This window comes from Opisthocomus hoazin, chromosome 3 (assembly GCF_030867145.1).
Source record: "Opisthocomus hoazin isolate bOpiHoa1 chromosome 3, bOpiHoa1.hap1, whole genome shotgun sequence".
Taxonomy (NCBI): Eukaryota; Metazoa; Chordata; class Aves; order Opisthocomiformes; family Opisthocomidae; genus Opisthocomus; species Opisthocomus hoazin.
The window spans coordinates 660,564-674,399 of record NC_134416.1 but is presented as its reverse complement, the minus strand read 5'-3'; the positions used below and the strand labels follow the sequence as shown (position 1 = coordinate 674,399).

The 13,836-nt window shown below is 68.2% G+C and overlaps 2 protein-coding genes across 2 annotated transcripts in view; one reads left to right on the top strand and one right to left on the bottom strand.

Moving 5' to 3' along the window:
- The window catches only part of SHARPIN (SHANK associated RH domain interactor), a 25,978-nt gene extending 18,498 nt beyond the window's left edge, over positions 1–7,480 (top strand). The window contains exons 9-14 of the mRNA XM_075415396.1: positions 5,657–5,817; positions 6,441–6,552; positions 6,639–6,818; positions 6,898–6,996; positions 7,078–7,221; positions 7,311–7,480. Of these exons, the coding sequence (XP_075271511.1) occupies positions 5,657–5,817; positions 6,441–6,552; positions 6,639–6,818; positions 6,898–6,996; positions 7,078–7,221; positions 7,311–7,391 (777 nt within the window). The 3' untranslated portion in view covers positions 7,392–7,480. The remainder of the gene's footprint in view (positions 1–5,656; positions 5,818–6,440; positions 6,553–6,638; positions 6,819–6,897; positions 6,997–7,077; positions 7,222–7,310) is intronic.
- Positions 7,481–7,628: 148 nt separating this feature from the next.
- Positions 7,629–11,880, bottom strand: CYC1 (cytochrome c1). The gene is given in 8 exon segments (XM_075415402.1): positions 7,629–7,891; positions 8,005–8,105; positions 8,185–8,345; positions 9,155–9,264; positions 9,266–9,313; positions 9,403–9,529; positions 9,628–9,851; positions 11,780–11,880. Coding segments are annotated over 8 exon segments (948 nt in total). The 5' UTR covers positions 11,852–11,880; the 3' UTR covers positions 7,629–7,786.
- Between the last annotated feature and the right edge of the window lie 1,956 nt (positions 11,881–13,836).

Genomic DNA, 13,836 nt, shown 5'->3' with positions numbered 1-13,836 from the left:
TCCGTGTTCTGGGGGGGTCTCAGGCTGAAGGGAGTCTCAGGCTCAGGGGGGCCATGCCCTGGGGTCTCAGGCTCGGTGGGGGCCGTGTTCTGGGGTCTCAGGCTGAAGGGGGTCTCAGGCTGAGGGAGGCAATGCCCTGGGGGGCTCAGGGTGCCATGCCTTGGGGGGTCTCAGGCTGAGGGAGGCCATGCTCTGGGGGTGTCAGACTGAGGGGGCTGTGCTTTGGGGTCTCAGGCTCAGGCGGGCCGTGTTCTGGGGGGTCTCAGGCTGAAGGGGGTCTCAGGCTGAGGGAGGCAATGCCCTGGGGGGGCTCAGGGGGCCGTGCCTTGGGGTCTCAGGCGCTCAGGGGGCCGTGTTCTTAGGTCTCAGGCTTAGGGGGGCCATGCTCTGGGGGTCTCAGGCTCAGGGGGCTGTGCTTTGGGGGTCTCAGACTGAGGGGGCCCATGCCGTGAGGGGGATCAGGGGGCCATGCCTTGGGGGGTCTCAGGCTCAGGGTGCCATGCCTTGGGGTCTCAGGCTGAGGGAGGCCATGCTCTGGGGTGTCAAACTGAGGGGGCTGTGCTTTGGGGGTCTCAGGCTCAGGGGGGCCGTGTTCTGGGGGGGTCTCAGGCTGAAGGGAGTCTCAGGCTCAGGGGGGCCATGCCTTGGGGGTCTCAGGCTCAGGGGGGCCATGCCTTGGGGTCTCAGGCTCAGGGTGCCATGCCTTGGGGGGTCTCAGGCTGAGGGAGGCCATGCTCTGGGGGTGTCAGACTGAGGGGGCTGTGCTTTGGGGGTCTCAGGTCAGGGGGGCCGTGTTTCTGGGGGGGGTCTCAGGCTGAAGGGAGTCTCAGGCTCAGGGGGGCCATACCCTGGGGTCTCAGGCTCGGTGGGGGCCGTGTTCTGGGGGTCTCAGGCTGAAGGGGGTCTCAGGCTGAGGGAGGCAATGCCCTGGGGGGGCTCAGGGGGCCGTGCCTTGGGGGTCTCAGGCGCTCAGGGGGCCGTGTTCTTAGGGTCTCAGGCTTAGGGGGGCCATGCTCTGGGGTCTCAGGCTCAGGGGGCTGTGCTTTGGGGTCTCAGACTGAGGGGGCCCATGCCGTGAGGGGGATCAGGGGGCCATGCCTTGGGGGGTCTCAGGCTCAGGGTGCCATGCCTTGGGGGTCTCAGGCTGAGGGAGGCCATGCTCTGGGGGTGTCAAACTGAGGGGGCTGTGCTTTGGGGTCTCAGGCTCAGGGGGCCGTGTTCTGGGGGGTCTCAGGCTGAAGGGAGTCTCAGGCTCAGGGGGGCCATGCCTTGGGGGTCTCAGGCTCAGGGGGGCCATGCCTTGGGGGTCTCAGGCTCAGGGTGCCATGCCTTGGGGGGTCTCAGGCTGAGGGAGGCCATGCTCTGGGGGTGTCAGACTGAGGGGGCTGTGCTTTGGGGGTCTCAGGTCAGGGGGGCCGTGTTCTGGGGGGGGTCTCAGGCTGAAGGGAGTCTCAGGCTCAGGGGGCCATACCCTGGGGTCTCAGGCTCGGTGGGGCCGTGTTCTGGGGGTCTCAGGCTGAAGGGGGTCTCAGGCTGAGGGAGGCAATGCCCTGGGGGGGCTCAGGGGGCCGTGCCTTGGGGGTCTCAGGCGCTCAGGGGGCCGTGTTCTTAGGGTCTCAGGCTTAGGGGGGCCATGCTCTGGGGGTCTCAGGCTCAGGGGGCTGTGCTTTGGGGGTCTCAGACTGAGGGGGCCCATGCCGTGAGGGGGATCAGGGGGCCATGCCTTGGGGGTCTCAGGCTCAGGGTGCCATGCCTTGGGGGTCTCAGGCTCAGGGGGGGGCCATGCCTTGGGGTCTCAGGCTCAGGGTGCCATGCCTTGGGGGGGTCTCAGGCTGAGAGAGGCCATGCTCTGGGGGTGTCAGACTGAGGGGGCTGTGCTTTGGGGGTCTCAGGCTTCAGGGGGGCCGTGTTCTGGGGGGGTCTCAGGCTGAAGGGAGTCTCAGGCTCAGGGGGCCATGCCCTGGGGTCTCAGGCTCGGTGGGGGCCGTGTTCTGGGGTCTCAGGCTGAAGGGGGGTCTCAGGCTGAGGGAGGCAATGCCCTGGGGGGGCTCAGGGTGCCATGCCTTGGGGGGTCTCAGGCTGAGGGAGGCATGCTCTGGGGGTGTCAGACTGAGGGGGCTGTGCTTTGGGGGTCTCAGGCTCAGGCGGGCCGTGTTCTGGGGGGTCTCAGGCTGAAGGGGGTCTCAGGCTGAGGGAGGCAATGCCCTGGGGGGGCTCAGGGGGCCGTGCCTTGGGGGTCTCAGGCGCTCAGGGGCCGTGTTCTTAGGGTCTCAGGCTTAGGGGGGCCATGCTCTGGGGTCTCAGGCTCAGGGGGCTGTGCTTTGGGGGTCTCAGACTGAGGGGGCCCATGCCGTGAGGGGGATCAGGGGGCCATGCCTTGGGGGGTCTCAGGCTCAGGGTGCCATGCCTTGGGGGTCTCAGGCTGAGGGAGGCCATGCTCTGGGGGTGTCAAACTGAGGGGGCTGTGCTTTGGGGGGTCTCAGGCTCAGGGGGCCGTGTTCTGGGGGGGTCTCAGGCTGAAGGGAGTCTCAGGCTCAGGGGGCCATGCCTTGGGGGTCTCAGGCTCAGGGGGGCCATGCCTTGGGGGTCTCAGGCTCAGGGTGCCATGCCTTGGGGGGTCTCAGGCTGAGGGAGGCCATGCTCTGGGGTGTCAGACTGAGGGGGCTGTGCTTTGGGGGTCTCAGGTCAGGGGGGCCGTGTTCTGGGGGGGGTCTCAGGCTGAAGGGAGTCTCAGGCTCAGGGGGGCCATACCCTGGGTCTCAGGCTCGGTGGGGGCCGTGTTCTGGGGGTCTCAGGCTGAAGGGGGTCTCAGGCTGAGGGAGGCAATGCCCTGGGGGGGCTCAGGGGGCCGTGCCTTGGGGGTCTCAGGCGCTCAGGGGGCCGTGTTCTTAGGGTCTCAGGCTTAGGGGGCCATGCTCTGGGGGTCTCAGGCTCAGGGGGCTGTGCTTTGGGGGTCTCAGACTGAGGGGGCCCATGCCGTGAGGGGGATCAGGGGGCCATGCCTTGGGGGTCTCAGGCTCAGGGTGCCATGCCTTGGGGGTCTCAGGCTCAGGGGGGGGCCATGCCTTGGGGTCTCAGGCTCAGGGTGCCATGCCTTGGGGGGGTCTCAGGCTGAGAGAGGCCATGCTCTGGGGGTGTCAGACTGAGGGGGCTGTGCTTTGGGGGTCTCAGGCTCAGGGGGGCCGTGTTCTGGGGGGTCTCAGGCTGAAGGGAGTCTCAGCTCAGGGGGGCCATGCCCTGGGGTCTCAGGCTCGGTGGGGGCCGTGTTCTGGGGGTCTCAGGCTGAAGGGGGTCTCAGGCTGAGGGAGGCAATGCCCTGGGGGGCTCAGGGTGCCATGCCTTGGGGGGTCTCAGGCTGAGGGAGGCCATGCTCTGGGGTGTCAGACTGAGGGGGCTGTGCTTTGGGGGTCTCAGGCTCAGGCGGGCCGTGTTCTGGGGGGTCTCAGGCTGAAGGGAGTCTCAGGCTGAGGGGGCCTTGCCTTGGGGGTCTCAGGCTCAGGGGGGCCATGCCTTGGGGGTCTCAGGCTCAGGGTGCCATGCCTTGGGGGTCTCAGGCTAAGGGAGGCCATGCTCTGGGGATGTCAGACTGAGGGGGCCGTGCTTTGGGGGTCTCAGGCTGAAGGGGGGGGTCTCAACCTGAGGAGGGCCATGCCTTGGGGTCTCAGGCGCTCGGGGTGCCATGCTCTGGGGGTCTCAGACTGAGAGGGCCGTGCTTTGGGGTCTCAGGCTCGGGGGGCCATGTTCTGAGGGTATCAGACTGAGGGGCCGTGCCCTGGGGGTCTCAGGCTCAGGGGGCCATGCCCTGGGGGTCTCAGGCTCAGGGGAGCTCATGCTCTGGGGGTCTCAGGCTGAAGGGGGCCGTGCTCTGGGGGGGGGTCTCAGACTCAAGGAGGCCATGCTCAGGGAGTCTCCAGCTCAGGGGTCTGTGCTCTGGGGGGTCTCCAGCTCGGGGGGGGGGGGGGTCCTCAGTCTTGGGGGGCCATGCTGGTTTTGGTGGGGGCAGCGGGTTTGGTCGTTCCGTGTCGCACTTCCTGCCGGCTCGTCCCGGTGGGAAGCCCTGCGTCCCCCGGGTGGGGGGCACGGCCGGGACCCCCCTGGCTTGGGCACCGTGGCTCCCTGGGCCGGCGCGGCTGCTGGGGCCGCCGGGGGGGCCGCGGGTGGGTTCCTCCCTCCATTAAAGCCTTCATCCCACCAGCGTGGCCCCACCGTCCTCGTGTGCCGGCTGCTCCGCGGCGCGGGGAGGGGGCTGCGGCCGGCTGCCGGGGGGGCTCCGCGCGACCACCCAAACCCTCTGGGGTTCTGTGTGACAGGAGAGGAGGCGACTTCCTCTTCCCCTTCTTCCCTTCCCTTTCCTTTCTTTCTCTCCCCTTTCCCTTCCCCTTCCTTTCTTTCTCTCCCCTTTCCCTTCCCCTTTCTCTTTCCCCTTTCTTCTTTTCCCTTCCTTCCCTTCACTTTTCCCTTTGCTTTTCCCTTCCCCTTTTCTTTCCTTTCTTTTTCTTCTTTCCCTTCCCCTTTCTCTTTCCCTTCCCTTCTGCTTTTCCTTTCCCTTTTCCCTTCCCTCTTTCCTGCTTCCCCCTTTCCTTTCCCTCTTCCCCCTTCCTTCCCCTTCCCCTTTCCCTTCCCCTTTCCCTTCCCCTTTCCCTTCCCCTTTCCCTTCCCCTTTCCCTTCCCCTTTCCCTTTCCCTTCCCCTTTCCCTTCCCCTTTCCCTTCCCCTTTCCCTTCCCCTTTCCCTTTCCCTTTCTTTTCCTTTCTTCTTTCCCTTTCCTTCCCTTTGCTTTTCCCTTACCCTTTCCCTTCCTCTTCCTTCTTTCCCTTTCCTTCCTATTTCCCTTCCCTTCTGCTTTCCCCTTCCCTCTTTCCCCTTCCCTCTTTCCCCTTCCCTCTTTCCCCTTCCCCCTTTCCTTTCCTGCTTCCCCCTTCCTTTCCCTCTCTCCCCCTTCCTCTTCCCTTTCCTTTCTTTCTCTCCCCTTTCCCCTTCCTCTTCCCTTCCCCTTCCCTTTCCTTTCTTCCCCTTCCCTCTTTCCCCTTCCCCAGGGGTCCCTGCAGACCCCAACCCGGCTCCCCAGGCCCCGCCGTCCCTCCCAGCTCCCGGACCCACAGGGGGCTCGGCCCGAGCAGCCCCGGTCCCTGCGATGGTGCCCAGGGGGGGCTGCTGGTGGCAGGGGGGCACGCCGGCCCCGGGGGTCTGTGCCAGCTCTCCTGGCTCTCCCGGTGTCGTGCCGGCTCTCCCGGCACCGTGCCAGCTCTCCTGGCTCTCCCGGTGTCGTGCCGGCTCTCCTGGCTCTCCCGGTGTCGTGCCGGCTCTCCCGGCACCGTGCCGGCTCCCCTGGCTCTCCCGGTGTCGTGCTGGCTCTCCTGGTGTCGTGCCAGCTCTCCCGGCACCATGCTGGCTCTCCCAACACTGTGCCGGCTCTCCTGGCTCTCCCGGCACCGTGCCGGATCTCCTGCCATCGTGCCGGCTCTCCCAACACCGCGCTCCCCACGGGGCCGAGCCGGCGATGCCCCCTCCATCCACGTGCCCCCGGCTCCAGCTCGGCAGCCGTCCCCCGGCGCCGCTGGCGGGGACGCAGGGGCCGTCGTCGAGGCCATCGGTCACCTCCGCCGCGGGGCCGAGCGCGGCGCGGGGGGCTGACCGGGGCCGTTCCTCCGCGGCAGGCGCTGGAGGCCGAGCGGCTGGAGAACTTCCAGCAGCTGCTGCGGCTGGACGAGGAGGTGCTGGTGCCCAACCAGGAGGTGCTGGAGTGCCGCATCTGCTACCAGCGCGTCGCCGCCGGCGAGGGCGTGCTGCTGCGCGACTGCCTGCACAACTTCTGCCGGTAACGCACCTCCCCGCACCCCCACGCCGCGGTGACCACCCCGAGCCCACCACGGTGACCACCCTGAGCCTGCCGTGGTGGCCAGCCGTGAGCCCACCGCGGTGACCATCCCAAACCGGCCATGGTGACCACCCCATACCCACCGCGGTGACCACCCTGAACCCACTGTGGTGACCACCCTGAACCCACTGTGGTGACCACCCCGAGCCAACCGCGGTGACCACCCTGAACCCACTGTGGTGACCACCCTGAACCCGCTGCAGTGCCCACCCTGAGCCCGCCGTGGTGACCACCCTGAACCCGCCGTGGTGACTGACCATGAGCCCACCACGGTGACCAACCCCAAGCCCACCGTGGTGACCGGCCATGAACCCACCGCGGTGACCACCCCGAGCCCGCTGCGGTGACCGCCCTGTGACCACCCTGAACCCGCCGTGGTGACCACCCTGAACCCGCCGTGGTGACTGACCATGAGCCCACCGCGGTGCCCACCCCGAGCCCGCTGCGGTGACCACCCTGAGCCCACCGTGGTGACCGGCCATGAGCCCACTGGGGTGACCATCTCAAACCCACCGCGGTGACCACTCTGAGCCCACCACGGTGACCCGGCGCCCGTCCCGCAGGGAGTGCCTACGCCAGGTCATCAACTACAGCGAGGAGCCGGCGGTGGCCTGTCCCTACCGCGACGACTCCTACGCCTGCAGCAGCCACCTCCAGGAGCGGGAGATCCGGGCGGTGAGCGCGTCGCCGCGGTGGGTGCCGGCGGCGTTGGGGTCCCTCCGCCGCCGTCGCCACGTCCTGACCGGCACGCGTCGCCGCAGCTGGTGTCGCCGGAGGAATACCGGCGCTTCTTGGAGAGGAGCCTGGTGCTGGCCGAGCGGCGCAGCCGCAACAGCTTCCACTGCAAGACCCCCGACTGCCGCGGCTGGTGCATCTACGAGGATTCCGTCAACGAGTTCCGCTGCCCCATCTGCCAGGCCCTCAACTGCCTCCTCTGCAAGGTGAGACCCCCCCCTCCTTGTGCCCCCCAACACGGCCAAGCGGGGGGCTCGGCGGGGCTGAGCGCTGCCCGCTCCGCAGGCCATCCACGAAGGGCGCAACTGCCGCCAGTACCAGGACGATCTCCAAGCGCGGGCGCAGGACGACGCGGCCGCGCGGCAGACCGCCGACATGCTGCAGGTGGGGACCCCGCCGGGGGACCTGGGGGGGCTGTGTGGGGGTCCCGGCGTCCCTGATGGACACTTCTCCCCCCGCTGGCAGACGCTGGTGCAGCTGGGGGAGGCGATGCGCTGCCCGACGTGCCGGATCGTCGTCCAGAAGAAGGACGGCTGCGACTGGATCCGCTGCGCCGTCTGCCAGACCGAGATCTGCTGGGTGACCAAGGGGCCGCGCTGGGGGCCGGCGGTGAGCCCTCCCGGGGCGGGGGGCGGTGCGGGGGACCCCCCGAGGCGGGCTGCCAGCCTGACCTTGGCCCGTTTTACCCCCAACTCCAGGGTCCTGGGGACACCAGCGGCGGCTGTCGCTGCAACGTCAACGGCCAGCGGTGCCACCCGCGCTGCCAGAACTGCCACTGACGGCGACGCGCCCGTGCCGAAACCGCTCGCGCCCGGGGTCGGCGCCGGAGCCGACGCCGCGGCCCGGAGACGCGAGGCGAGGACGGACCCGAGCTGGGGAGAGCCCGCGGGGTCCCACGCCGGAGCCAGGCCGCGGGGGGCAGGTTCGGAGGGGGTTGGGGCAGAGGGCCCGGCGATGCGGGGGTCCCAATAAAGCCGTCTGCGCACCGGAGCCTCACGCCCGCAGACCCCCCCACGCCTGGAACAACCCCGATTTTTATTTCCGCGGCGAGCGGTTGGGGGGGGGGGTGACATTAAATAAGGAGCTGCCGGCTGCGGCGTCCCCGGGGCCGGTGCGTCGGCGCGGGCGCTGCGGCCGGGAAGGGGGGGGCACCCCGCTTTCCCCCCCCCCTCCGCTATTTGGGGGGCCGGTAGACCATTTTGCGGCTCTTCAGCACGGACCATTTGTGACGCTTCATGTAGTAGACGAGGGGGAGGAGGAGCCCCCCCATCATCAGCACCTGGGGAGGAGGAGGAGGAGGAGGAGGAGGGGGTGAAGGCATCGAGCTCTGCCCGGCGCAGCCCCCCCGGGGTGGGGGGATTCGGGCAGTGCCCCCCCCACACCAGCACCCACCTTCAAGCCCATCCGTTTGCGGTGGTCGTGCTCGGGCTCGGCCGCCCAGCGCAGGAAGGTGCAGACGTCCTTGGCGATCTGCGACATGGTGGCGGGGGTCCCTGGGGAGGGGGACAAAGGGGCTGAGCACCCCCCCTGCGAGCCGCGCCGCGCCCCCCACCCTCTCCGCGCCGTCCTTACCGTCGTCGAACTCCAGGATCTCGTTGTAGATGGGGGGGGCCATGCCGATGGCCTGCCCGGGGAAGTAGGGGTTGTAGTGGAGCCCCTCGCGCACGGCCACGCCGGCCGGCGGCTCGCAGTACCCCGTCAGCAGCGAGAAGACGTAATCCTCGCCGCCGTGCCTGCCGCGGGGCGGGGAGGGGGGGTCAGCGCCGCGCCGAGACCCCCACCACCGCGCCCCCGAGGCCGGGGTCCTGCCCGGGGACCCCAGGTTCTCCTTCCCCTCTGCTCTGCCCTGGGGAGGCCCCATCTGCAGTGCTGGGTCCAGTTCTGGGCTCCCCAGTTCAAGAAAGATGAGGAGCTACTGGGGAGAGTCCAGTTCTGGGCTCCCCAGTTCAAGAAAGATGAGGAGCTACTGGAGAGACACCAGTGCTGGGCTCCTCAGTTCAAGAAAGGTGAGGAGCTACTGGAGAGAGTCCAGTTCTGGGCTCCCCAGTTCAAGAAAGATGAGGAGCTACTGGAGAGAGTCCAGCGCAGGGCTGCGAGGATGAGGAGGGGACTGGAGCATCTCTCCTGTGAGGAGAGGCTGAGGGAGCTGGGCTTGTTCAGCCTGGAGAAGAGAAGGCTGCGAGGGGACCTTCGAAATGCCTCTAAATATCTGCAGGGTGGGGGTCAGGAGGACAGGGCCAGACTCTTTCCAGTGGTGCCCAGTGACAGGACAAGGGGCAACGGGCACAAACTGGAGCAGAGGAAGCTCCAGCTGAACCCGAGGAAGAACTTCTTCCCTCTGAGGGTGACGGAGCCCTGGCCCAGGCTGCCCAGGGAGGCTGGGGAGTCTCCTTCTCTGGAGATATTCCAGCCCCGGCTGGACGCGGTGCTGTGCCCCCTGCTCTGGGTGACCCTGCTTGGGCAGGGGGCTGGGCTGGGGGACCCCCAGAGGGCCCTGCCAACCCCCACCATGCTGTGCCTCTGCACCGCGGCGGGCGCTCACCGGGCGTTGACGATGTAGCTGAGGTCGGGGGGCAGCGCCCCGTTGTTGGCGGCGCGGGCGGCCTCGGCGTTGGCGTACGGCTTGGGGAAGCAGTCGGAGATCTTGCCGGGGGCGCATGAACATCTCGCCGTTCTCATCGGGGCCGTCCTGCACCTCCACCTGCGCAGTGGGGGGGGCCCAGCCCTCAGCGTGGCGGCGTGGGGGCCGCGGCGGCATCGCGGTGGCGGGGGGGGGGGGGGGGGTCTCACCTCCTCGGCCAGCGCCTTGGCCTCGTCCTCGGAGTGGGTGACGCCGATGAGGTTGCGGAAGGCGACGTACTCCATGCTGTGGCACGCCGAGCACACCTGCTTGTACACCTGGAACCCGCGCCGCAGGCTGCGAGGAAGAGGAGGAGGAAGAGGTGGCGGCTCCCCGCTTGCCGCCGCGACCCCCCGCGTCCCCCCCCGTGTCCCCCCGTGTCCCCTCGCGCGTACCTGGCGTGGTCGAGGGCGGCCAGCGCGCCGCCGTGGCTCCAGGGGAAGGGTGGGGGGTGCAGCTCCAGCTCCCCGGCACCCAGGGGCGAGCGCAGGGCCAGGGCCAGGCCCCCCCCGCCGGCCGCCAGCACCCCCAGTGCCGCCAGCGCCGCCTTGGCGCCGCGCGATGGCCCAGGCCAGCGCCACCGCCACGAGGACGAGGACGAGGAGCGGGACGGGGCGGCCTGGGGACACGGCGTCAGCAAGGGGGGATGGCGTAGGGGGACACGGCACGGGGGGGGGGGACTGGGCTGGGGGAACTGGGGACACTGGGTTGGGGAACTGGGGACACTGGGCCAGGGATGGGCAGGGAACTGGGGACACTGGGCAGGCATATGAAGGGGAACTGGGGACACTGCGCTGGGGAACTGGGGACACTGGGCAGGCATATGAAGGGGAACTGGGGACACTGCGCTGGGGATCTGGGGACACTGGGCAGGGATGAGGAACTGGGGACAATGGGATGGGATGGGCAGGGAACTGGGGACACTGGGCACAGGTGGGACGGAGAACTGGGGACACTGGGATGGGGAACTGGGGACACTGGGCAGGGGAACTGGGGACACTGGGCAGGGATGAGGAACTGGGGACAATGGGATGGGATGGGCAGGGAACTGGGGACACTGGGCACAGGTGGGACGGAGAACTGGGGACACTGGGATGGGGAACTGGGGACACTGGGCTGGAATGGGCAGGGAACTGGGGACACTGGGATGGGATGGGCAGGGAATTGGGGACACTGGGCTGGGGAACTGGGGATACTGGGCTAGGATGGGCAGGGAATTGAGGACACTGGGATGGGGAACTGGGGACACTGGGCAGGCATGGGACAGAGAACTGGGGACACTGGGCTGGGACAGGACAGGGAACTGGGGACACTCGGATGGGATGGGCAGGGAACTGGGAACACTGGGCACAGATGGGCTGGGGAACTGGGGACACTGGGCAGGCATGGGATGGAGAACTGGAGACACTGGGCTGGGGAGCTGCGGACACTGGGCTGGGATTGGACGGGGAACTGGGGACACTGGGCTGGGGAACTGGGGACACTGGGCTGAGATGGGATGGGGAACTGGGGACACTGGGCACGGATGGGGAACTGGGGACACTGGGCAGGAATGGGACAAGGAACTGGGGACACTCGGATGGGCTGGGCTGGGGAACTGGGGACACTGGGCTGGGATGGGATGGGAACTGGGGATACTGGGCATGGATGGGACAGGGAACTGGGGACACTGGCCATGGATGTGTAACTGGGGACACCAGACTGGGGTCGGGAACTGGGGACACTGGGCCAGGGATGGGCAGGGAACTGGGGACACTGGGCTGGGGAACTGGGGACACTGGGCTGGGATGTGACAGGGAACTGGGGACACTGGGCAGGGGAACTGGGGACACTGGGCAGGGATGAGGAACTGGGGACACTGGGCTGGGGAACTGGGGACACTGGGCTGGGATGGGATGGAGAACTGGGGACACTGGGCTGGGATGAGGAACTGGGGACACTGGGCTGTGACGGGGAACGGGGGACACTGAGCTGGGATGAGGAACTGGGGACACTGGGATGGGATGTGACCGGGAACTGGGGACACTGGGCACAGGTGGGACGGAGAACTGGGGACACTGGGCAGGCATAGGACGGCGAACTGGGGACACTGGGATGGGGAACTGGGGACACTGGGCTGGAATGGGCAGGGAACTGGGGACACTGGGATGGGGCAGCGAACTGGGACACTGGGCTGGGATGTGAGTGGGAACTGGGGACACTGGGCTGGAGTCGGGAACTGGGGACGTCGACTGGGCTGGAGAACTGGGGACAGTGGGCTGGAATGTGACAGGGAACTGGGGACACTGGGCAGGATGGGGGGGAGGGCTCAGCAGGCCTCGTCCCCGCGGGGCCGCGGGGGTCCGGGGCCGGGCCGGGCCGGGGGGTGCCAGGGCCGGGCCGGGGGGTTCCGGGGCCGCGGGGTTCCGGGGCCGGGCCGGGGCATTCCGAGGCCGGGGGGGTCCGGGGGGTGCCGGGGCCGGGTCGGGGGGTTCCGGGGCCGCAGAGTTCCGGGGCCGGCGGGTTCCGGGGGTCTCCGGGGGTCCCGGGGGGGTCTCGGGGTCTCACCGGGGCCCGCGGCAGCCGCAGGAGGAGGCCGCGCGGCCGCACCGGGAGGCTCCGCACCGCCGCCGCCGCCATCGCTCCGCTCCTCCCCGCGCCGAGGTCGAGGGGACGCCGGCCCACGGCCCCGCCCCGGACGTGACGCAGGCCCGTGACGTCACCGCCGGCGGAAGCGGCGTCACCGGACGGCGCCCGCTGACGTCACCCACCCCGTCCCCCCCGGTTCCCCCCCCCCCCCGCAGACAAACACCGGCCCCGCCGCTCTCTTGGCTCCGCCTTTATTGCAGCCCCCCCGGTACAGCGCGCGCCCCCAGTGCGGACTGGGAGAGACCCCCCGACCTCCAGTATGGACTGGGAGAGACCCCCTGACCCCCAGTATGGACTGGGAGAGACCCCCTGACCCCCAGTATGGACTGGGAGAGACCCCCCGACCCGCAGTATGGACTGGGAGAGAGCCCCTGGCCTCCACTATGGACTGGGAGAGACGCCCCTGACCTCCAGTATGGACTGGGAGAGACCCCCTGACCTCCCGTATGGACTGGGAGAGAGCCCCCGACCTCCAGTATGGACTGGGAGAGACCCCCGAGCCCCCAGCATGGACTAGGAGAGACCCCCCCCGACCTCCAGTATGGACTGGGAGAGACCCCCGAGGCCCCAGTATGGACTGGGAGAGACCCCTGATTCCCCAGTATGGACTGGGAGAGACCCCCCGACCCGCAGTATGGACTGGGAGAGAGCCCCTGACCTCCACTATGGACTGGGAGAGACGCCCCTGACCTCCAGTATGGACTGGGAGAGACCCCCTGACCTCCAGTATGGACTGGGAGGGAGCCCCTGACTCCCAGAGACCCCCTGACCTCCAGTATGGACTGGGAGAGAGCCCCCGACCTCCAGTATGGACTGGGAGAGACCCCCCTGACTCCCAGTATGGACTGGGAGAGACCCCCGAGCCCCCAGCATGGACTAGGAGAGACCCCCCCGACCTCCAGTATGGACTGGGAGAGACCCCCGAGGCCCCAGTATGGACTGGGAGAGACCCCTGATTCCCCAGTATGGACTGGGAGAGACCCCCGAGCCCCCAGTATGGACTGGGAGAGACCCCCCCAACCTCCAGTATGGACTGGGAGAGACCCCCTGACCTCCAGTATGGACTGGGAGAGAGCCCCTGGCCTCCAGTATGGACTGGGAGAAACCCCCGAGGCCCCAGTATGGACAGGGAGAGACCCCTGATTCCCCAGTATGGACTGGGAGAGACCCCCGAGCCCCCAGTATGGACTGGGAGAGACCCCCTGACCTCCAGTATGGACTGGGAGAGACCCCCGAGCCCCCACCATGGACTGGGAGAGACCCCCAACCCCCTCCCCTAAACAGTGAGCACCCCCTGACCTCCAGTACGGACTGGGAGAGACCCCTAACCCCCGCCCTGGTCTGTCAGTGGGTCTCTCCATGGGTCCCTCATCTGTGGGTCTCTCCATAGGTCTGCCCATGGGTCCCTCTGTGGGTCTCTCCAATGCGTCTGTCCGTTGGTCTGTCTGTGGGTCTCTCTGTAGCTCGCTCCATGGGTCTTGTCCAGTGTGTCTGTCCGTGGGTCCATGGGTCTGTCCCTGGGTCTCTCCATGGGTCGCTCTGTGGATCTCCCTGTGGGTCTGTCCATGCATCCGTTTTCAGGTCTGGCCATGTGTCTGTGGGTCTGTCTGTGGGTCTTTCCATGCGTCCGTGGGTCTGTCTGTGGGTCTGTCCATACGTCTGGTCTGTCTGTGGGTCCACGTGTGGGTCTCTCTGGGGGTCTGTCCATGCGTCCATGGCTCTGTCCATGGGTCTGGCCACGGGTCTGTCTGTGGGTCCGTCCATGGGTCGCTCCGTGGGTCCGTCCAATGTGTCTGTCCATGGGTCCGTCCACGCATCCGTGGGTCTCTCCGTGGGTCCATCCATGGGTCTCTCCGTGGGTCTGTCTGTGGGTCTGTCCGTGGGTCCATGTGTCTCTCTGTGGGTCTGTCCATGTGTCCTTGGGTCTCTCCATGGGTCGCTCCGTGGGTCTGTCCATGCATCTGTGGGTCGCTCCG